Raw genomic sequence first — 24921 nt, forward strand, 5'->3', positions numbered from 1 at the left:
CTTCACCTTTATAATATTAGTAGGATTTTATTATATTTTTTTTTCTCCTTTTTTTTTTTTTTTTTTTATTTTGGAGATTGACGATAACCCCTTAAATATGGCTGTGCAAATAGGTTAACAAATTCCCATTGGGATAAGTGGAGTTTGAATTAAGTTGACATTGTTGGTGTTGTGTAATATGTTGAACAATAGACGTCAGAGATACATCAGTGTTCTGATATTTATCCATTTTGTCCCATTTGCATTGCTTTTGTGCTTTTCATCCAGATTAAACCACCAGAAATAATCTCACTCGGGTTCCGCAGGCTTTAAAAGTAGTCTTTTTATTTTTTTATCTTTTTCAAAATATTATATGCACTCTATTAAAGCTTTTATTTTTTTTTCACGTTGCAACAGGCTCAACAAGAAAGCTTGTCCAAGACCAGAAAATAAATCTACCAGCCTGTCCTTTATAAGACACATTTCATTACAAAATTATATCAATAAGAACATTTATAAACGCCTCTATTTAACATCATATAAAATAAACTAATTTCAATATTTGACTCGAGATTTGTACAGGGGACATTTACAATATGTACATTGCAATAATATAACAAGAAAAATTGGTTATTTACAAAAAAAAAAAAAAAACAAAGTCAAAAAGTGCAAGGCCGTGTTAACCCTTTAAGTGCCAGTCACAAGTTTTACCCACGTACAAAAAGAAACAAAAAAACAAACAAGCCCAACAACAAGAACAAAAAAAAAAAACAACTGTAATGGTAACACCAGCGATGGGGGACGTTTAATAAACTGGAACTGTAAACAAAAGGTATATGGAAGAAGAGAATAAGGAAATTTCAAGGGGTTGAACTTTAATACTTGCAATACATTTCGCAGTATTATATGGCTACGGCTGGATTCACGGCTTCACTTTAGGATGCCGCTCCCCATTCCGCTTGAAAAATGTGGAGAGAAAAGTCTACATTTTTTGGGTGGAAAACTAATGGAACCCTTTATAGTCTATGGGTTCCACAGCATTCCGGGAAGCGGATTAGGTTTCCATTTTTCGGTCCCCATGTGGAACTGAAGAACAGAAACCCCAGTGCAGGTGTGAACCTAGAGTAATATTTCAGTTTTGTTCCAGAGTTGATGTACCTCACACTGTGGAATATTGAACCCAACATATAGGAACCCGCAAATCCTTCCAATATCAATAGAACACTGCAAAATGTTACAATGAATTGATTGTTTGACATCTTTGTCACAATGGATAATCTATAAAAAAAAAAAAATTCTCCCATAGAAACATGTTTTCCTTCCAGTAATACATAAAACCTGTCTAAATGCAGTGTGTAAGCCTATACCGCGTGGAGGGGATGGCTAAACCTTCTTCCCCCTTGTATTTAGCTCAGTACCAATCGTCCATAGGCTTGAAGACCCCTGTACATTGCGACAGACTGGTTACTACTAGGGAACTGCACAATGTCAACCCTGCCAAAAAGGTTTTACCTGTCATTAGTGTATCTGTAGCAATACGGATCTTTGGTGATTGATGGCTATTTAGTATAGAAGGGGAGCAGCACGTTGGCCTCAGTCACGCCATGCTGGTCTCCATCTTTGCTTGTGTTGTTGATCGGTTTTCTATAGACTATAAATACGTATATTCTTATAGGGGGATAGTGTGGTTGTGGAATGGTTGAAAACTGAAATATACATTCCAATATATACATTGAATGAACAAGAATAGAGCTAGGCCACAATTTTGTATAGGCTGCCTCCTTTATCGACTATCCCATGAACTGGGACTACTAACTCTGTTATAAAAATAATAAAGTACAATATGTAGAATATATTAATAAAAATTTGATAACACTTTATAACAGGTGACGCGTTTTAGGCCCGGTTCACATCTGCATTCGGGCCCTTATCTGCATGAAATATGCGGAGAGAAAAGCTCTGCAACCACACGGACCCCATTATAGTTTATGGGGTCCGGGGGTTTCCTTAGGTAACCGCTTTTTTATGCGGATAGGTTTCCATTCAGGCAGTCCCAAGTGGACTCCCCGAACATAAACCCGAACACAGATGTGATCCAGGCCTTAAATAGGCTTTTGTTCAAATAATTCAAACTATTTAAAAGAAAATATTTACTTTATAGTTAATGGGTATTTTTTAATTGTTATATTGTTGCTTTCTTCCAAAAACAGTGCTACACCTGGCCTCACAGGTTGTGTGTGGTGTTGACGCTCCGGCCCATTTACATCATTGGTGTCAATCAGAGATGAGCGAACACTGTTCGGATCAGCCGATCCGAACAGCACGCACCCATAGAAATGAATGGAAGCACCTGTGACACTGACTTTGCCGGTGGCCGACCGTCGTCACAGGTGCTTCCATTCATTTCTATGGGAGCGTGCTGTTCGGATCGGCTGATCCGAACAGTGTTCGCTCATCTCTAGTGTCAATCTGCAATACCAGATACAACCCACGCACCGGTGGGGCACTGTTTCTCAAAGAAATAAGCTATGTCTATCTATTCCTGGACAGGATTTATGGTCAGGTTTGGATCCATTTTGATAATAATGTAGCGTCCTAATATAATAATTATCTAATCCAACACTGCAATATTAGAATTAGATTAGTATTGTAATTAATTCAAGAAGGCAGAATAAAGATGGTCGCACACAACCGGGAACGAACGACACGGGCAGTGCGCGAGGGACACACAGATATCACCCATGTGGTTCCACGGATCCCTTCATTCAATGAATAGGAGCCACGGAAACAGGGCCACAATTCGGACAGGAATAGGACTTGTTCTATATTTTGCGGCCCATAGAAATTAATGGGTTGGTGTGCCATAGGGGTAAAACTCAGATAGCATATTGATCATTCATACGGTCGTGTGCGAGGGGAACATAGTGTAAGGAAATGTACTAGTGACAGCACTACAAAGGATGCAGAAAGAAACCGGATATCCCTGCCATTAAATAAAGAGAGAATGAGAATTAGGAAAAGATCTCATACATTTTACCAATGTCGCCTGCTTCGACGCAACACAAAGTGGGAATATACAGTATATTTCTATGGCAGTGACATCTGGTACATCTTAAATACATTGTAAACTGGGTGACAGCCATAGATTCAGTACAAACACTATAATTTAATGTCATTGCCACAGGGCTGAGTTCTAATGTCGTCGTCTGACATCCGAAAACTATAGGTTGGCCATAGAGCTGGGGAGTGGGAGTTTGTAGACTGGTGACTATCGTACATTGTACTAGGAGATTTCTTACAATGATGGACATATATTTAAGAACTCGTTCTTATGGTAACGGTCAAGAACATTGACCCTGATACAACGAAGTAAATAAGACCCTATACCTGTATATCACATGTCAGAGAGCGTACCTAAGAACTGTGGGGGATGTAGTTAATGGGGAGATGGGGAGCGGTCACATATAAGACTATAGTATTACATAAATACATAGGACATGTGCCATGTTGGAACTTACAGTGTTATCCACTTCAGTATCTATGGGAAGGAATAACTATAAGAAGCAAATAAACGGAACCTGCCAATTCGGCCAAGTTGACCAACACATGATCTTATAGATTGAAGTGTAAAATACGTATAAATTCCCTGAATTATAGTACAATACCTCACAATGGAAACCATTTCATCAATCTCTGTCTATTGATATGCCATAAACTGATGGATAAGCCATATGAATTTAACAAGGTTAATTTCTACCTTATGTGTGTGACGTATTCTTATTCGGTTAAAGGGGTTATCCAGTTTATAAAGTGTATGGGCCAAATAACAGGAAGCAACAATACAAAACAATTCCTGTTTGCATTCAGAACAGTTTATCGGATTTATTTTCAGGTCATTGACTTCACCTGTGATGTTTCGTTTGCAAGCTCACTACCCCTCCCTGTGAGCAGTTCAAATCAGCAAACAAAACATCACAGCATCATGTGACCTTAGATGTGGGAGGGATTTATTACCTGTGATTTAATTGCAGGGGATAGTAGAGAAGGGAGCGGTGCACAGAGAGGGAGAGCAGACAGATGAATGATGGGAAATGTAGTTTATCCACAGATTCACTGCATGTAAATAACAGGGATACAAGGAGCAGCAAGTAAAATAAAGCCAAGCAAAGGGTATGCAAGGGAACAGTGAGGATTGAGCACTTTTTGGAAGCTGGATAACCCCTTTAATACATTGTAAAGCCTCGTTCACATCTGCATTGGTAATACAATTGGGGGAGTCCGCACATAGACCCCCCTGAACAGACTACTCAACGCATTGGCAAGCGGTGTGCAATGAAAGCACACGGATCCCCATAGACTATAATGGGATCCGTGTGCTTTCCGCACAGAAACATGCGGACAGAATAGTAGTTCACAATCTACTTTCCTGTCCAAATGTCTCATGCGGAAAGCACACAGACCCCATTATAGTCTATGGGGATCCGTGTGCTTTCATTGCACACTGCTTGCCAATGCGTTCAGTAGTCTGTTTGGGGGGGTTCCATGCTGACTCCCCCGAACAGATTACCGACACAGATGTGAATGAGGCTTAAGCTAGCTGCGTTTTACTGCACTAGACATCCAGGGTGTGGCCCACTAGGATATACTGTTGAGTCACTCTGAAAATGAGCCAGAGCAAACATGGCACACCTAACACCAATGTGCACAGGACCCAACCACGTTGTATATTAACCAAATAAACAGACTCTCAACAAATCTGCCTTCACTTTTCACCAAACCAAATTCACCCCTGTGCGAATGACATCTAATAACATATTGCAATAACATTCACATGAATCTGCTCCACTGTACAAACTAACGTAGACCCGACTTCTTCTGCCAAGCATAGCGGTGACTACTACCATGCACCTTGTCAGGTCACATATGTAATACATATTAATTCAGTCTACATCATGGCTGCCTCCAGTGTAATCCTTAAAATCTGCCACCTCAATCTGGTTTTGGTCTGTAGCTTTTTCTATGATTGTTCTCTATGATCTGTACAAGCGTCTTCATGGCCAATAATGTGTCTTATAAGAAGATCCCTGAATTACTCGGCAAAGTGCTTTCTGGCTGTAGGAATGGACTGACCCTATTAGCAGCTCCCACATCACAAGTTCTCTATGATATAAATGGATTGTCAGTGGTTAGAATAAAGGCGCCATCTGGATGCAGATATAGAAACCCACTCAGAAATAGCGCCAATGGGGTCTAGGGGCTGTTTCTGATATTGCAGCTGTGCCCAACTTGAATGGATAGTCGTAGACAAAAATGGCGCTATACTGTTTATTTTCCAAAAAAAAAAAAAGTCACTGTAGGGACTTTTAAACATTAAAAGGGTTGTCCAGGATACATTTTTATGGCCTATTCTTAGGATAGACCACACATATGATTGATGGGGAACCACAGGCGGTCCTGCACCAATCCTCTGTCCAGGGCATCTCCCAACACCCATACTATACACAACACAGGGTTGGAGCAGTTGGTTCCGGGTTCTTTGTAGCGGCCATAAAAATATACATCCTGGACAATCCCTTTAAGCACCAAGTCAGACTTAAAGAGTTAGAAAATGGTCAGCGCCGTTCACCATTCACTTTTTCGAATAATATAATAATATGCCAAAAATAGTGCACCAAGGTCCAATAAATTTCACCTTGTGCCTGAACATTGTATTTGAATATACTTATGTGAATACATTGATAAATCTGCCCCATTGTCTAAAGCAGGGGTAGGGAACGTACAGCTCTCCAGCTGTTGCAAAACTACAACCCCCAGCATGCATACTGGCTCTGCTGTTCTTGCAACTCCCATGGAAGTGAATGGAGCATGCTGGGAGTTGTAGTTTCACAGCACCTGGAGAGCGAAGGTTCCATACCCCTGGTCTAAAGTGACCCACAAATAAAACATTCGGCAATTGGAAATTGGTGGATTTCTGCTTGCTAACACTGTACATCTGACCTCTGTGGTACAACGTGCACCAGCAATCTGCAGATAACAGCCCTGTGTGTGAACATGACCCTAGTGCGTCCAACAAATGCTTAAAGGAGTTGTCCGGGATTAGAAAAACATGGCTGCCTTCTTCCAAAACCAGTATCCCTCCTGTTCATGGGGAGTGAATGGATCGGAACTGCAAAACCACAAACAGATTGCGTGATTTTCTAGAGGAAAGCAGCCATGTGTTCCCAGTCTTAGATAACCCCTAATAGCCCTTATGTACTATATGGCTTGAAACGAGAGGTCTGCTATGTGTATACTTGTTTTACAGGACTCTAATCCTAAGGGAAGGCAGCCTTATAGTATTCCTATTGTTACTCGATACATTCCAATAGAATAAATATCTGGGCATTTACTTAATATACAAGTCACATAAATAACAGGTGTACCATAGATCATACACAATACAATACATCATAAAGGTGAATTTACAATCTGCCACGGTTAGGTGTACACGAGCTCGGTCGTCCTCACTAGACATAACCATAAACCATGCTCGGATGGACAATTTGTACGACGTGACCAGATGTGCGCCTGTCACCGGATAGGGGTGAATGACACGTCCCTAGCTGCCCACTCGCTTCAGTAGTCATATACATAAGCAGGACGAGCCATAACACATGAGCGATTGCTCCATAGTAGGAACAATGAGGCAGAGTGAGCAGCTGGGCAGCCATTACCTCTTCTCTATAGGAGGCACTATCGAATAGGGTGGAACATTTACTTGGAAACGACGAAAAATATAGCTTTAATAACACGTATCAATGCAATAAATATATTTATATAACAAATATAAATCATAGATCTGTACATTCTTATTTGACCATCTATTTTAACAATATCTGGGCACGTAGGAAATCAGTGCTGCATACCTGCATATTAACCAGCACGCAGCATTCATGTGAATTACAGTGCAAGTAATTCCAAAGCAACACGGCTTCGTGGATAGTATAGATGTGCCCATCAACGAACCGGCCAATCCATCTATAGACAGACATAGCAGGGCTGAATGACACATACCTTTTGATATTGCAGCACAAGTGACAATCTCAGCTCTGCTGCATTGACAAGCAAAACTGACAAGCAGAGACAGCACTTCAGAAGAGCGCCTTGTTTTTGGTGTTTTTGAAGTCATTGCTAACACAGTAAATGGGGTGTCCTAAGGCATCAATATCAGATCACCGGGAGCTGAGCTGCAATTGCATGGCATGTCCAATAGAAATTTTGTGTTCCCAACTGGTGGGTAGGTCAGGTGTTAGACCCAAACTCAGGGGCGTAACTGGAAGGGGTGCAGAGGGTGCAGTCGCACAGGAGCCTTAGGGGGCCCATAAGCACTGGCATCAGTATTAAGATTGCAGCTTCTATCTGGCCCATAAACCAAGGAGACGCGCAGATTACCCTAACCACGCTAAAGTGGATTAAACTCCTTAGCCCCCATAACTATCACTATCAAGAATTCACTATAGGGATGAGGTAGGAGGTCCCGGACAAAAGATTGCACCGGGGCCCACAAGACTTTAGATACGCCACTTCCCAAACTGATCTGATATTGATGACCTATCCTAGGGACCTCAACTCTTGGACAACCCCTTTTAACAATATTTTGGGCATATATACATCCTTCTTCAGGAAGGCCGCTGTAGAGAAGGATATGAGGCAGTTGTTAACAAGGAATAAGGCCTGGGCAAGAAGGACTTCACGATAAACCCAAAGTTAAAGATAACCGTTCACCATCTCCAAATGCTCGCATTTCTTAACAGGTGCTGCGGCACTAATCCTGGAACATTTTGGATTATTACCCACCCACCACTGCTCTGTACTGTCATGTCTTTCTGCTTCAGCCTAGGCCTGCCTACCTGACAGTAGAGAGCATAACTGTGCTGAAACTAATAGAAATGATTGCTCTGGAATGGTGAGGACTAGAGAAAAATTGGTGAATCTGTGCCCTAAGGGTGGTGAAAGGTCCTCTTTAAACAGAAACACGTCGGCGCTGAAGACGACCCTGAAAAGGGGCTACAAACTCGATGCCTGTGCATGCCCTACATTACAGTAAGGGAGCCTGAAGAAGGACATATCACCCGAATCACTATTTAATAAATCAATAAATCATAAAAGCCAGGACATCTTCTTAAGTGTGGTCTCCACTTTCTGAATGATGTTTGTGAAGAGGGCAGGGGGTATTGCTGCCATCAACCCCTTGGTGTTTATGCGGCATGGACAATATCAGCTCTGCTACATCTAGAGATGGACATGTCAGCCAACCAGCACCAGGCTGGAGCATTGCGACCAGTTTGGTTATACGTTGGGCACTTTTCTAGTTACTCTTCTGATATAACTCTATATAGAATACTTTGGCATTCAACTCCTGACTGATACAAGGGCAAACAAAAAAAATCACTATCGTAGCATATACCTCTGAATTTCTTCATAAAGTAGGTGGGAAAAGTTGTGGCTGTGTAATGTACATAAAAATAGTGCCTGAGGTTATTTTGACCATAGACTGCCACCCCGACCCGCCGAGTGCTCTTCTGGAACATTCTATGCTTAACCAAAACCACTAGCTTTATGGCTATCTAGTTTGCTGGGCATAGGTAGTTGTAATGTAGTTCATAGTCACTTACTGGGTATGCTTTGGCAAACCAAAAAGAAAGCCCCTGACATACACTTTGGTGTATAGGTAACATCAGAACTCGGAGTTACTCTCGGTTCTTCTTGAAGGCAGCTGGGAATCTATAATATAATATATGGGTTTGATATCTTCCTCCCCATCTTCAGTAGACACTTCTCCATCTCAGCCCTTTGCACAATCTTCAGTGCACTGGGCACGCTGTAGAGAGACGGCCGCTCGGCCCATCAGTGTCTTCTACTACTGTTGCACATGGTGCACACGTATAATGCCTGACGTCCTAATCTCCTTCCTCTGCTGTCACGGGAGTTGCATCTCCGGCATGTCGGAGATATTACCAGATTGATTCTGTTGTTGAGGATGCAGGAAATAGCCCATGGCGTTCTGTTGAGGGAGGTGAGGCTGCTGAAACATACGCTGAGACTGGCTCGATTGCATTGATTCGGGATTCTGCATCTGAAACACAATAGAAACAGTGAGAACTGATACCAACAAGGGGCGGATTAACCATTAATATATTCCATGTTTTAGGACTGGGCCCAGCATGGTGTGAACAACATGCAGCAAAAACTGTGAAGTTTAAACTGAACTTTTACACAAAGGCCTGGCAACTTTTAGTTATATTCCACATGTGTGAACACAATCCACTCTAATAGAGATAAGCGAACACTGTTCGGATCAACCGTTCCGAACAGCACGCGTCCATAGAAATGAATGGAAGCAGCTGGCACGTACACTTTGCCAGCGGCCGGTCGCTTAACCCCCAGTGTGCCGGCTACGTCCATTCATTTCTATGGGAGCGTGCTGTTTGGAACGGCTGTTCCGAACAGTGTTCGCTCATCTCTACACTCTAAGTATCACCAGATTGAAGTCTGAATGAATAAAGCTGATGTATACGCTAGCTTGCCCTTCGTTCACATCTGCATTCAGTGTTCCGTTCGGGGAGTCTGCATGGGGACCTACCAAAAGGAATACTGAACACAATTTCAAGCGGTGTGCAATGAAAGCACACGGACCCCATAGACTATAATGTACTATCCTCTCTGCATGTTCCCTGCGGAGATTGCGCAGCAAGCACACGGACCCCATTATAGTCTACGGGATCCGTGTGATTTTAATGCACAGCGCTTGTAAATGCGAGTGTTATTCTATTCGCGGGGGGGGGGGGGGGTCCCATGCGGACTCCCCAAAACAGAATATCAAACGCAGATGTGAACGAAGCCTTAGAGAAACACACCTACATACAGAGCTATGGTGTATATAGTGGGTTCTGCTTTAATGGAGGGAGAAAGGTAGGTTGGATACATCGTATAGACAAAGAACAGGTTGGACTAGTATAATTGGCATAACATGATTGGTGGAAACGTTGTAAAATAGTTCTGGCACGTGGCTATTAGATAAGAAACTGGAAGAGAAGTCACCTCCCATTAAGGCTGAGGGTGGATGTGAGCTCTATAAACAAAGAGGAATGTAAAATGGGTGCAGGCATGGCCCTGGAACCCAAAATGGGGGTTATACAAGCTCACATCCTCCACACATGTCAACTCCCCATTACACAAATAACTGGGAGAAGCCAGCCCAAAAGTCCAGATATGAGGGGCAACCAGTACCCAGGAGAAAACAGTGACGCTCCTACCATTTCCATTACCTGCAGATAGAGATGCTGTGTTTGGACCGGCTGCTGCTGACAATGCTGTAGGTGAATGGCAGTATGGGTCTGCTGGGGGGTAAAGCTGGCTGGGGGGATCATAACAGAGGGGGTATAGGCCGGAGCAGGGGACGCTGCAATCACTGTGCTACATGTGATCGGTTGCATCTGTATTGACGGCGGCCGCATTTGTTGGTCCTGGACAAACCTGTCACACAAAAACGACATGTAATAAAAATTTACCGTGAAACTCACAATATAATCGTAAAGGAAAAATGGGATAAGCCTTAATATTAGATATTTTTAACATTTTATAGAATAATTAGATAAGTTTTCTGGAATGATATGTGATGTTTTATACATTGGTCTTCAATTCAGAGTCTGCAAAACCATCCATACCTATTTCTGCTCTCATCTGAGAAGTGTATACAACAAGGGGGGGCTGCAGAGGGTGCCATCGCATCGGGGCCCAGGAACCTTAGGGGCATCTGTATTGAGATTACAGCTTCCATCTGCCCCATAAACCAAGGAGACCCACAGATTCCCCTAACCACACTAAGGTGGATTAAACTCCTTATCACCCGTAACCATCACTATCAAGAATTCACTGTAGGGACATGATAGGGGGCGCAGACAAAACATTGCACCGGGGCCCACAAGACTTTAGTTACACCACTGTATACAACTGTATCCAGGATAGGCAATATGAGCTAAGCAGCATGGACTTCAGACTGATACATTGTAGCAAACTACCAGTAGCTGCAGAACCTACACATGTATGGCGCTTATAGCTGCAGTAAAGACATATTTATCATTGTAAATGCAAGTGAAAATACGGAATCAGGATGATTATAATACAAATAATAAAGGAAACACTTTATGCAAAACATACACGTGTCCACTTTTAATTTAGCTATAATTTGCTAAAGAACTCAATTTTTTCAATGAACCATTTCAATACCATATGCTTGAAAGGCTGCAGTTCACAACATAACCACTAGGGGGCAGCTACTGATCTCAGGACACACAGTTCTTGCCAAGAGGATTGGAAAGAAAAACCGCAATTGTAGGATTATGTTTAGGAAAAAGTGGATAGGGTTCCAGAAGCAAAGCAAGCATGAGGATTTTCCACCTCTGACTGGCACTGTTTTATCCCACACCAGTGTATATTACACCGTTCCCATTCATTCCAGAAGACTCTATGTCACACTGGGGCATAAATGTGTACTTATTCACTGTATTCTGTAATACAGCTGAATATCAGGGGATTGTCACCAGCAAACAGCTCATTGCCAGGGAACTTTTCGAGGCCCCAGTTACACAACCGTAGTATTGGTCCAAGTGCCCCATAACAGGAGACAGGATACTGACGCATTCATTTCTATACACGAATGCACATGTCTGTAAGGTTCTCTATAGGAGCCATTTCAATCCCTATCCATTTTGTGGCTCAATCCATTCATTCTATTGATAGGGTTACATATCTGCCATCTCTGCTGTTATCCACAGACCCGCACACAACTATGATCACGTGCGCGGGGCCTATAAGAGATGTTCCCATCTTAATGTATTTATGGGATATCGCCAGGATATGTCATAAATATCTTATAGATGTGGCTCTCACCTCTCCAGACCCCTCTGTCTGCCTGGTGCAGTGGCTTCTATGAATGGAGTGGCTGTGCATGCTCGGCTCTCTATGGCGGTAAACTGAGCACACTTGTCCACGTATATACAAGTGTATAAAGTATATGCCTAGACATTGCATAATCCTATAACAATGCATACCTCAAATGCCGGTCTTGCGTGAAATCAGATGTTTGGGATCGTTCCACAGTATCTGTTGAAATCCGTGAAGACCCAGAAGCAGCAGCGGCAGCAGCAGAGGGATGAGTTTGTGGGAACATCATGGTATTATTATATAGGGGCATCACAATGTTGCCGTGAGTCTGTAGCACAGTGGCCTGCGGCGTCTGGTTTCCTCTCATCATCCGCTGATGCCTCTGTAGATGCTGGTGCTGATGTTTCTGGAGCTGCTGTTGCTTTTGCAGCTGTTGTTGGTGATGCTGCTGCTGGAGCTGCTGCATTTGCTGCTGGTGCTGTAGTTGCTGCTGCGCTTGTTGGACTTGCTGATGCTGGTGTTGCGGCGTTTGTTGTTGTAGTTGCTGATGCTGGTGCTGCGACACTTGTTGCAGTTGCTGGTGCTGCTGCCCCTGTTGTTGTATTTGTTGATGCTGGTGTTGCGATGCCTGCTGCTGGATTTGCTGACTGTGTTGGTGTTGTTGACTTTGCTGGTGAGAGGCGTTCTTTATGTCCAAGTGAAATAAAAAGAAAACCAGAGTTAATAAAAGCAGCAAATACCCTTAGTTTATCTTATTGCCATTGTTCAATATATGACTCTGCTTGGCGGCATTTTCCCTAGCGATAGTGTCAGTGGCGTAACCAGGAATGGAGGGGCCCCGTGGCGAACTTTTTACATGAACCCCCTCCCCACCCTCAATGATGGCCCCAGACATCACTTGAGCCGGGGCTTGTGTCTCCACGCATAAGGAAGCAAGCCCCGGCCTACATGACATCTGGGACGTCACACAAGTAGGCATGAAGCCTTCTGGAGCCAGGTGAGGTACTGTAGGTAAAAGTGTTTCTAGTGTTCCTTCACCTCTCCTGGGCCTCTGATCATTATAATTGGGAGGTCCGAATAGACCCCCTGAGTGTAATGATAGTGTTTGTGGGGATCAGGGGCCCGCTGCCTTACTTATCCATCCCGGCTCCTGCTTATAGCCACCTCCGCAGAAGGGGAAGCGCTGGTGGCCATGAGCATCGGTAAGTAAATAGGGCCCGTTACCTGCAGGAATTATTCCAGCACGTAATGGCCTATCCTACTAATATTATAAATGTGAAAGTTTGTGTGTTTGCATGTTTGTGAGTTCGGATGTTTGTTCCTCAATCACGCTAAAACGCCTGGACGGATTTGCGTGCAATTTTCCACAAACATAGTTTTCCCTTAGGATTGAGTCACAGGCTACTTTTGGTGCCACTAAACAACATGGCTTCCTAGCAGGAGACTCACAAAAGCAGGACTCCTAGCCCCAGCTATAGACTCACACACACTGCCTGGCATTTCCTGCCTCAACCTGCCTGCACACTCCTTACTGTCACCTCAGGAGTAGCCCTCACTCTACTCACTCACATTTACATATAGCTTTCCACTATACATACACAATACAACACATCACATTGTAATTACATGTATCTCCTATCACTGCTATATACAGTACCTGATACATATATACTCCTGTACACAGGCTGTATATACTATATATTACATGTATCTCCTATCACTGCTATATACAGTACCTGATACATATATACTCCTGTACACAGGCTGTATATACTATATATTACATGTATTACCTATCACTGCTATATACAGTGCCTGATACATATATACTCCTGTACACAGGCTGTATATACTATATAATTACATGTATCTCCTATCACTGCTATATACAGTACCTGATACATATATACTCCTGTACACAGGCTGTATACACTATATAATTACATGTATTACCTATCACTGCTATATACAGTGCCTGATACATATATACTACTGTACACAGACTGTATATACTATATAATTACATGTATCTCCTATCACTGCTATATACAGTGCCTGATATATATATACTACTGTACACAGACTGTATATACTATATAATTACATGTATCTCCTATCACTGCTATATACAGTACCTGATACATATATACTCCTGTACACAGGCTGTATATACTATATAATTACATGTATTACCTATCACTGCTATATACAGTGCCTGATACATATATACTACTGTACACAGACTGTATATACTATATAATTACATGTATCACCTATCACTGCTATATACAGTACCTGATATATATATACTCCTGTACACAGGCTGTATATACTATATAATTACATGTATTACCTATCACTGCTATATACAGTGCCTGATACATATATACTACTGTACACAGACTGTATATACTATATAATTACATGTATCTCCTATCACTGCTATATACAGTACCTGATATATATATACTCCTGTACACAGGCTGTATATACTATATAATTACATGTATTACCTATCACTGCTATATACAGTGCCTGATACATATATACTACTGTACACAGACTGTATATACTATATAATTACATGTATCTCCTATCACTGTTATATACAGTACCTGATACATATATACTCCTGTACACAGGCTGTATATACTATATAATTACATGTATTACCTATCACTGCTATATACAGTGCCTGATACATATATACTACTGTACACAGACTGTATATACTATATAATTACATGTATCTCCTATCACTGTTATATACAGTACCTAATACATATATACTCCTGTACACAGGCTGTATATACTATATAATTACATGTATTACCTATCACTGCTATATACAGTGCCTGATACATATATACTACTGTACACAGACTGTATATACTATATAATTACATGTATCTCCTATCACTGCTATATACAGTACCTGATACATATATACTCCTGTACACAGGCTGTATATACTATATAATTACATGTATTACCTATCACTGCTATATACAGTGCCTGATACATATATACTCCTGTACACAGGCTGTATATAGTATATAATTACATGTATCTCCTATCACTGCTATATACAGTACCTGATACATATATACTCCTGTACACAGACTGTATATACTATATAATTACATGTATCTCCTATCACTGCTATATACAGTACCTGATACATATATACTCCTGTACACAGGTTGTATATACTATATAATTACATGTATCTCCTATCACTGCTATATACAGTGCCTGATACATATATACCCCTGTACACAGGCTGTATATATACTATATAATTACATGTATCTCCTATCACTGCTATATACAGTGCCTGATACATATATACTCCTGTACACAGACTGTATATATACTATATATTACATGTATCTCCTATCACTGCTATATACAGCGCCTGATACATATATACTCCTGTACACAGGCTGTATATAATTACATGTATCTCCTATCACTGCTATATACAGTACCTGATACATATATACTCCTGTACACAGGCTGTATATACTATATAATTACATGTATTACCTATCACTGCTATATACAGTACCTGATACATATATACTCCTGTACACAGGCTGTATATACTATATAATTACATGTATCTCCTATCACTGCTATATACAGTACCTGATACATATATACTCCTGTACACAGGCTGTATATACTATATATTACATGTATTACCTATCACTGCTATATACAGTACCTGATACATATATACTCCTGTACACAGGCTGTATATACTATATAATTACATGTATTACCTATCACTGCTATATACAGTACCTGATACATATATACTCCTGTACACAGGCTGTATATACTATATAATTACATGTATCTCCTATCACTGCTATATACAGTACCTGATACATATATACTCCTGTACACAGGCTCTATATACTATATAATTACATGTATTACCTATCACTGCTATATACAGTACCTGATACATATATACTCCTGTACACAGGCTGTATATACTATATAATTACATGTATCTCCTATCACTGCTATATACAGTACCTGATACATATATACTCCTGTACACAGGCTGTATATACTATATATTACATGTATTACCTATCACTGCTATATACAGTACCTGATACATATATACTCCTGTACACAGGCTGTATATACTATATAATTACATGTATTACCTATCACTGCTATATACAGTACCTGATACATATATACTCCTGTACACAGGCTGTATATACTATATAATTACATGTATCTCCTATCACTGCTATATACAGTACCTGATACATATATACTCCTGTACACAGGCTGTATATACTATATATTACATGTATTACCTATCACTGCTATATACAGTACCTGATACATATATACTCCTGTACACAGGCTGTATATACTATATATTACATGTATCTCCTATCACTGCTATATACAGTACCTGATACATATATACTCCTGTACACAGACTGTATAACACATCACATTGTCTGTATCACAACATACACAATATAACACATCAAATCACATTTGCTAGCCCACCAAACTTTTTAAAGCACTTTTACAGTTTCACACGACTGTGTCCGCCCAATACTCAACTCACCGCAGACGAAGTCGCGGGTAAAAGCTAGTTAAAAATAAAATAAAAATCTGCAGCGGTAGCGACTGTCGCCGGGCCCCCTAATGTCCCGGGCCCTGTAGCGGCCGCTACCATTACTACCCCGGTAGTTACGCCCCTGGATATTGTGCAGCATCGGTGACATCGGAAGTAGATAACATGCATCAGCCAATAGTGAGAATGTGTGACCATCATAGAGGACCAGTATAGAAACCATAACATCTAGTCTATCTCCAGTAACATGGATCACTACAATAAGCTTGACATGGCGGGACGATGAAAGGTGACATATTCAGAATGAATGAGTTACCTGATTTGGTGTAACATACTGGTGCGTGGAGCTTATCTGAGATCCACAAAAGCGTTTGGAGCTCATCATGGACTGAGATTTCTTCCCCATTTCCAGACCTTGCCTGGCCACTACTCCAGACGTGCGTGACACCCGCCTGGAATCGGACGGCTGAACATTATTGAATCCCATTGGGATTGGTTGCTGCATAAACATCTGCACAAAAAAAGGACAAAAGAAGAAAAATAAAATTAGATTTATATGGCATATAATGCTACATTTTATTCTGATGCACTTTGTCCACTCTTATCTAACACTAACACTCCATAGCTCTATAAATATTTCAGTGCTGCTCGCTGCTGTCCATAGGATATGAAGGTAAACTCATTGGTAGTATAAAAGGACTTGACTATATCAATATGGCAGATATTCCTCTACCAAATAGTGAAAGATTTAAGACCACTTCTGCTATCTAACTACAGTGGTTAGCCTGGTGGTGTCAGTCCCTATTCCCTACAACCGCTATACTCTTCACTTCACTGTGACTGATGGGTAAAGGAACATTGCCTCTGTTATCTCAATAAGTAAATCCAGAGATCACTGAGCAGATGCTCCTTGCTAGATCTGTACATCACATGGGCTAAGGCTGCCCACCAAATTGTCACTGAACGCAGGAAGTACATGGGGAGAGGAGACCAAGAGAAACCCTGAAATGGGTAAACCCCTTTAAAGCCTATTAATACTTGATAATGTGCAATCGATCAAGAAATATTGCACCTGTCCAAAATCTGAACTGGAAATGAGGAATATCTTTTAATAGTTTAACAGTGCACCATGTACATCAGGGCATCAAGAAAAGAAGAGGAAACATTTTCCCCATTTATTCTGCTTAGATTCATTGCCATAGGAAAAGCAGAAATGGAAACTAAGATTAAATGCGCAGGACTGACCAATCTGTAAACTCAGGCTCGTACCCGCTCCAGACACCAACCACTCCTACTGCTCTGAATTCTAATAATCCAGGATTACAATCCAGGGAGGAACTACTATTAGCAATAATCCTGTTATCTGTAGAGTGTGCTTTAATCTTCTTGAAGGAATGTTGATTTCACCAATATCTTGGAAAGGTTTTCCCTAAGCAGACCTTATGTTTGATACCTGTAAATTGGAGTCCTGCACTAGCTGTAGCTGTTCCTTCAAGACGTCTAGCTCTTGCTGTTGGGTTTTGATGTCTGCCTGTAATATCCGTGTCCTTTCTTCCAGTTGCTCCTTCAGTTGGGTCACCATTCCTAGGTGAGTGGGGTAATGACACACCGGCTACAGAACATAATGGTAGATGTTATTGAGTGGATTAATAAAGAAATCAATCAATAGATACATATTATCTCGTAGATGGTTAATTGAGTGACACATGCTTCGATCACTGATAATGTGCCCTAGACGTTGAATAGGGTGGCAGTCGATCATGGTCCCGGCCACTCCATTCAACTCTTCCAAGTGGAGGTTCTCTAAAGGATCTTCAAGCTTCTTATTGTTATATGAAGATCTTCGGTGGGCAGGATCTATCCCAATCTCACTAAGAACCTCAGAATCGTTCCAGTCTTAAAGATATATTTTATAATTACCAAGATAGCTTGCTGTGGCGAAATAGTTGGCTGTGGAACATGATGCTGGGGTATATGTTCAGCTGGAGGTTGAGGTGTTACCACCGGCTACAGAAAGACACCGAAGACATTTTGCTAATGTAAGACATTTTGGTAACAACGTTAATGCTTTGCTGTAGTCACATACAGTATATACTGTGCATACCTGGTTGGCAGTGGGTGGCATTCTTATTTGGGGCATGTCTTGCTGACTCAAGGTCATCGAGTGTCTTGAAGGAGTACTGGCCTCTGTGCGTCTCATGGATGATGTGGCTAAAACACATGGTAAAATAACATTAGGACATGAACACGTCCATAAATTACACCCTGTATCCCAAGTCATGATTTACAGTCCCGGTATTCAGGTTAGCACTACAAGAAGGCACATATATATACCATGGCATGGCTCATAGTGTATATAGAAAATAGATATTAAAAATCTGCAGACCCTGGGAAATGGGGTGGGAATGCAAACGTTGGAGAAGAGGCCAAACTCTCTGCTGGATGGAGACATCCCAACTCCCATGGTTAGGGTCGGTCAGGCCACCACCGATGAGCAATGTGTTCTGTTTTCCAAGGATAGAGGAAATATACGTTTGGTGGCAAAACTCCTTTAACAGAGGTTTGTTAAGCAAGTCATGGCACCATGCCATATTTGTCATACAATGAATACCAATGGTCTTTGACAAACCCCATTGACTCATAATAGAATCCACCAGAGTTTATTGAGTTTGTGGTTATTTTGATGGCAAGAATATTTCTATTCTTGGATGGATCCCAAGGAATACATCTGAACTGAGCCTCAGCCATATCAAAAACACACATGAAATAGACATGTTAAAGAATAAGGAATAGTCTTATGCAGTGATGGGTCATACGTACATGCAGAGTCCGAGAGGGCCGTGTGAGACGATCTTCGGGAACTATGTGACGACACGGATACACCTTCCCTGCTCGGCTCCTGGTTATTTGTACATGGTCTAATATCTAGGTAGGTGCTCTGGATTTAGAAGAGAAGGCAACACTGTTATTAACTCAATGCAGATGGCGAGTACAATACAAGCGACAGGTAAGTCTACTCCATAGGTCACTGGGTTTAGCACTGGATACTCTGCTCTTCCCAATGGGCCCAACACAAATAATCCTAAATATCAATCTGAAATCAAAGAGTTCACTCTGATTGTGTGATATTTCAGAGGTTTAGGTGTGGCGTTCTGTAGATATGCCACTGGTTTGGATTTCTTGGAATCTTATCCACTTTGCTGCTACTATACATCACAATGGATTTACTGTGAATGCACTAAGTGTACGTAGTGTGGACATTACCTAAAACAGAAAACTCACTAATATGCCCTGGTGATGGCTTTGGACCGAGCTTATAACTATTAAAACAGTACATGGGTCTCTAAGATATTTATATTTTAGCATTGATATTACGGCTGTAACACCCGGACCTCCATGTTGCTCAACTGATCTGAAGTTTTATCACTACAGAGCCCTATAATGAACTACCTACTGTTTATAAGAATGCAAAGAGTTTGGGTGTTAACCTGTAAAACAGACCCTAAAATGTGGTTTACTATACTATAAACCAGCCAAAAGATAGTATTGGCTCATTGCTGTACATTAGGAACCTTGTACCTAGGATATGTCTGCAAATTGCACATAGTGGGATCATGGGGTCTTGGTATCCTGTTTCATAGTAGGCACAGGACTTCTCTATCCTCCATAAAATATAGAGCAGCAGATAATGGAAAATAACATAGTGACCAGCTATACAGCTCTAATAATATACGTCCATCATGGTATAAATGAAAGGCGCTCTCTACCTTTAGTGACGAGTCTGCGATTTCTAGAGCGGACTCCTCCAGACCCAGATCTCTTCTCCTCTCTGCTCGGACTTCAGCATAGCTGTAAATAAGAGTATGGTAATGTTATAATGCACGTACAATATAATCTACGCCAGTTCTATGATTACTCTATAGATACGTAATCTAGGGATATAGGTTATAACGTATATACAGTAGAGGTAACCTGTATACACATGAAGATGCAATGACCACTACACATATTCATTATTGTAATGCAACTGACATGTAAAGCTGTGTTAGCCTCATTGAATTCTCAGGCTTCCATATAGATTCTGGCACTCAAAAATGACCATTAGAGGGTGCTGTATACCAGATGTAAAGCAGGTAGATACTTGCACATGCTCATTAATCTATATGTAGTAGAGTATGTATAAAGGGTTAATGCCATCCCACTTACAAAACCAGTTTCTGTAATTTTATATCAATTAAAAACCTTGCGACAGAGTTGTGTATTAGTCACTAAATATTTCCATCTGCATTTTGTAATATAATGATATGTACAATGATAATGTAAGTAGTAGGGGGGCATTAGAATATTGTAAAATAAATATATTGTATAGGGAGGTCCAATGTAATATAATATGAACCCTACATCACAGGGTACCCCCTGATTTCTATTTAGTCCTAGGGAGAAGAGCCGGGTTGGCCCTGTCTAATGAGAGGACGGTTTATATTAATAAAGATTTATCATTGTATAATAAAAATAAGTTACCATATATACTCGAGTATAAGCCAAATTTTTCAGCCCAGTTTTTGTGCTTAAAAAGCCCCCCTCGGCTTATACTCGAGTCAGCAACAATTTTTTTTATCTCCCATAAAATAGTGCAAAAAAAAAAAAAAAAAGCTTTAAAAAAAAATAAAAAAATAAAAGTTGTAAATCCCTCCTATCCCTAGAATACATACAAAAGTAGAAAATGACTGTGACACACATACACATTAGGTATCCCTGTGTCTGACAGTGCCCGCTCTACTGAATATAGGGGATCTGCAGTGCTCCTGTTCTGTCAGGAAGAGGTTAATAGAAGCACTGCAGATACCCTATATACAGCCAGACTGAATTCCAAGTGGGGGGAAAAAAACCCAGTCCTCAAGCTCAGGGAAGGGGCAGACAGACAACCAAAACACCCCCTCCCCTTTCCCAGCAACTACTGCACCCAAAAACTCCGACCATTTTAATTTTTGAAATTTTCCAGTAGCTGCTGCATTTCCCCCCTCGGCTTATACTCGAGTCAATAAGTTTCCCCAGTTTTTTGTGGTAAAATTAGGGGCCTTGGCTTATATTCGAGTCGGCTTATACTCGAGTATATACGGTATGTCAGTTTCTAACTATATTTTATGTTTCAATGACTCAAAATTTGTAAAATCTTTGCTTGCTGTCATAACAGCAAGCATGAGGGTGCAAGCCCGGCCCACATGATGTCTGTGATGTCACCAAGTAGGCCTGAAGCCTGCCGGAGCAGGAAAGGTGACAGTGTTTTTTAATGTTCCCTCACCTCTCCTAGCCCTCCCATCATTATACTAGGGGGTCTGAAAAGCCCCCCTAAGTATAATGATAGGGTTTGCAGGCCCACGGCCTTACTTACCGCTCCCGGCTCCTGCTCACTGCCACCTCCGCAGAGGAAACACTGCTCACTGCCGTGAGCAGGAGCCAGGATTGGTAAGTAAATAGGGCCTGTTACCTGCTGGAAAAAAAAAATCTGCAGCGGTAACAGTCGCCTAATGTCCCGGGCCCTGTGGCCACCGCTACCGATTCTACCCCAGTAGTTACGCCCCCTTTAGGCAGGTGTTTATCCCATTTAGAGTTACATTAACTTACTATATATTCCCCAGTTTTTTTCCAAGCCTCGACACAACCACTAGTAAGAAGATTTCCTTTGTAACAATTTCCAACATTCTGTCCAGGGAATACATAGTTTAATTTCTTTACTAAAAAGTAGTATATACATCGGCGAGCTTTGTTATGGAGTCCTAGGATATTCCAAGTCGTACAACAAGTTTTTCAGCCTTAGTTTATCTTACAAAACTTCAGAAATGATTTAGACAGAACTGAATAATAAGAAAAACACACGGCCAAACAGCTGCAAGGTTTTGGCGCAGCGTCAGGATCTGCTTTGGTGTTCAGTTCGTAAACTACAGTGATGTATAAAACCACTCAACAATATGGAGACTCTTACCTAACAACCGTGTGTGTACAAACAATGAACTCGGGTTTGGAATTCCACTGGTGGTAGGTGATGTAGTAGTGCGTCTGCAGCCAGATCCACTGTTGGCCTTTGGTTAGAAACCTGTAGTAACAGGACTTTCCTTTCCCGTATTGCATCACTAGTAGCCAATAGATGGAAAACAACATAATCAGTGACAGACATATAAGGAATACCGAAGCCAAGAGACTTGCTGAGAATCTTATTAGAACACAGCATACAATGAGCCTGGACAATAGAAAAACATAAGGCATGTTATTATAATCCACCGCTCAGCGTATTACATATGTAGCAAAGTTACAATTGCACAAATTTACAAGTGACAAACTTAACCCTGCCATATCTGACAGCTCTGCTACATCTTATTATATTATTATTTGTTCCTAGGTCTTATTTGCAACCTATAATAACAATTGCAATAGAAATGCTGGGAGTCAGACCCCTATGATCTGATATAGAAGAGTGATCGATATTAAATTCCCTTTAGACCCCATAAACTACTTCTCAGCTACAACCTACAAGACTAGAAAAACATGGCTGCTTTCTTATAGAAATCATGCCAATCTGTCCGTGCATTGTGCAGCTCCATTGAAATGAATGGGATTGAGCTGCAATTCCACAAACAACCTGTGGACAGGTGTGGTGCTGTTTTTGGAAGAAGGCAACCAGGTCAAAAATGCTATGTGACAACCAATATTTGCTTTCATTACAGGTTGGTAAGCAATGCACATTTGGTCATATTTGTTGTTGGCTACCTAATTCAACAAATAGGTAAAATTAACAAATGTCTAAGATTATTTTAGTAGTCATGTTAATTTTCTTTAATCTGCTGAGCCCCCTTGTTCTTTCCTATGGATTATATACAGCGGTTTACTAGCTATTGATTTTTCCAGAGTAATTTTCTCTTGTCAGAACTGCCATTATTGGGTATATCTGGCCGGTGCCCTCCACATGGCTAGTGAAAGACGTATTGAAAAATAATTGGAATGGATTCACTCTTGGACAGAACTTCACCTCTACATTCATTGCCAGAAGATGTTATCCAGAGCAGGATTTTTCATAGGCTGAGCGGCTGCAGCACAGCTCTCCGTGCGGCTTGGTAAACACTTGGGATTTATCGGAGTATTCTGTCACTTTATTTTCAATTGTATAAAAACACTTGGAGCTGAGATACCAGTCTGCATGGCGTATAAAACAAGGGAAATAACTGCACCACTTCAGGAGCCCATAGAGAGGGTGCATGGTGTAGACAGCTTGTAAATCATAGACAAGGGTGGAAGCCTTCAAAACCTGAAGACTAGTTAGCGTTCAAGGCTACACATCTTGAGATGGAACAAGATTTGGAGTTCTGTGTTCTTCTACTTTTATATATAGTCTCTAGGTCAGTGATGGGGAACCTATGACATGCGTATCAAAGGGTTGGCTACATTACACCCAGAAGGCGGAAGCGGACAGGACTGGAGGGTGGACAAGTGAGTAAAAATTATCGACCGCTACTCTGTGTGGGGGTGGAGGGAAAAAGGGTTCGTATACTTTATGGGAGTATAAAAGGGGGTCATAAACTGTCTAGGGGGTTTAAAAGGGGGTCATAAACTGTCCAGGGGGTATAAAAGGGGGTCATAAACTGTCCAGGGGGTATAAAAGGGGGTCATAAACTGTCCAGGGGTATAAAAGGGGGCCATAAACTGCCCAGGGGGTATAAAAGGGGGTCATAAACTGTCCAGGGGTTATAAAAGGGGGTCATAAACTGTCCAGGGGTTATAAAAGGGGGTCATAAACTGTCCAGGGGGTATAAAAGGGGGTCATAAACTGTCCAGGGGGTATAAAAGGGGGTCATAAACTGTCCAGGGGGTATAAAAGGGGGTCATAAACTGTCCAGGGGGTATAAAAGGGGGTCATAAACTGCCCAGGGAGTATAAAAGGGGGTCATAAACTGTCCAGGGGGTATAAAAGGGGGTCATAAACTGCCCAGGGAGTATAAAAGGGGGTCATAAACTGTCCAGGGAGTATAAAAGGAGGTCATAAACTGTCCAGGGGGTATAAAAGGGGGTCATAAACTGTCCAGGGGGTATAAAAGGGGGTCATAAACTGTCCAGGGGGTATAAAAGGGGGTCATAAACTGTCCAGGGGGTATAAAAGGGGTCATAAACTGCCCAGGGAGTATAAAAGGGGGTCATAAACTGTCCAGGGAGTATAAAAGGGGGTCATAAACTGTCCAGGGGTTATAAAAGGGGGTCATAAACTGTGTGTGGGGGGGGGCATACAAGTTTGACATGGCACCAGAATTAAGGTAGTGTTTTTTTTACGAATTTTGACTCCCCGAGCACAAAAAGTTAGTCATCACTGTTCTAAGTAGTAGGATAAGACTACAGTAGTTTGCATCATGCCT

General features: G+C 41.4%; 1 protein-coding gene across 3 annotated transcripts in view; it reads right to left on the reverse strand.

The window, feature by feature from the left end:
* Positions 1 to 8201: 8201 nt before the first annotated feature.
* PASD1 (PAS domain containing repressor 1) overlaps positions 8202 to 24921 on the reverse strand; it is a 108849-nt gene continuing 92129 nt past the window's right edge. For 2 of the 3 annotated variants that reach the window (XM_075259053.1, XM_075259055.1), the window contains 10 exons: positions 22506 to 22653; positions 20290 to 20371; positions 19343 to 19460; positions 18627 to 18733; positions 18443 to 18529; positions 17976 to 18134; positions 16839 to 17033; positions 12072 to 12589; positions 10287 to 10494; positions 8203 to 9094 (listed from right to left, as the gene is read on the reverse strand). In XM_075259053.1, the coding sequence (XP_075115154.1) occupies positions 8939 to 9094; positions 10287 to 10494; positions 12072 to 12589; positions 16839 to 17033; positions 17976 to 18134; positions 18443 to 18529; positions 18627 to 18733; positions 19343 to 19460; positions 20290 to 20371; positions 22506 to 22653 (1778 nt within the window). In that variant the 3' untranslated portion in view covers positions 8203 to 8938. Of the gene's footprint in view, positions 9095 to 10286; positions 10495 to 12071; positions 12590 to 16838; positions 17034 to 17975; positions 18135 to 18442; positions 18530 to 18626; positions 18734 to 19342; positions 19461 to 20289; positions 20372 to 22505; positions 22654 to 24921 lie in introns of all 3 variants that reach the window. The other variant, XM_075259054.1, reaches the window with a different exon arrangement.

This window comes from Leptodactylus fuscus, chromosome 11 (genome assembly GCF_031893055.1).
Source record: "Leptodactylus fuscus isolate aLepFus1 chromosome 11, aLepFus1.hap2, whole genome shotgun sequence".
NCBI classification, from domain to species: Eukaryota; Metazoa; Chordata; class Amphibia; order Anura; family Leptodactylidae; genus Leptodactylus; species Leptodactylus fuscus.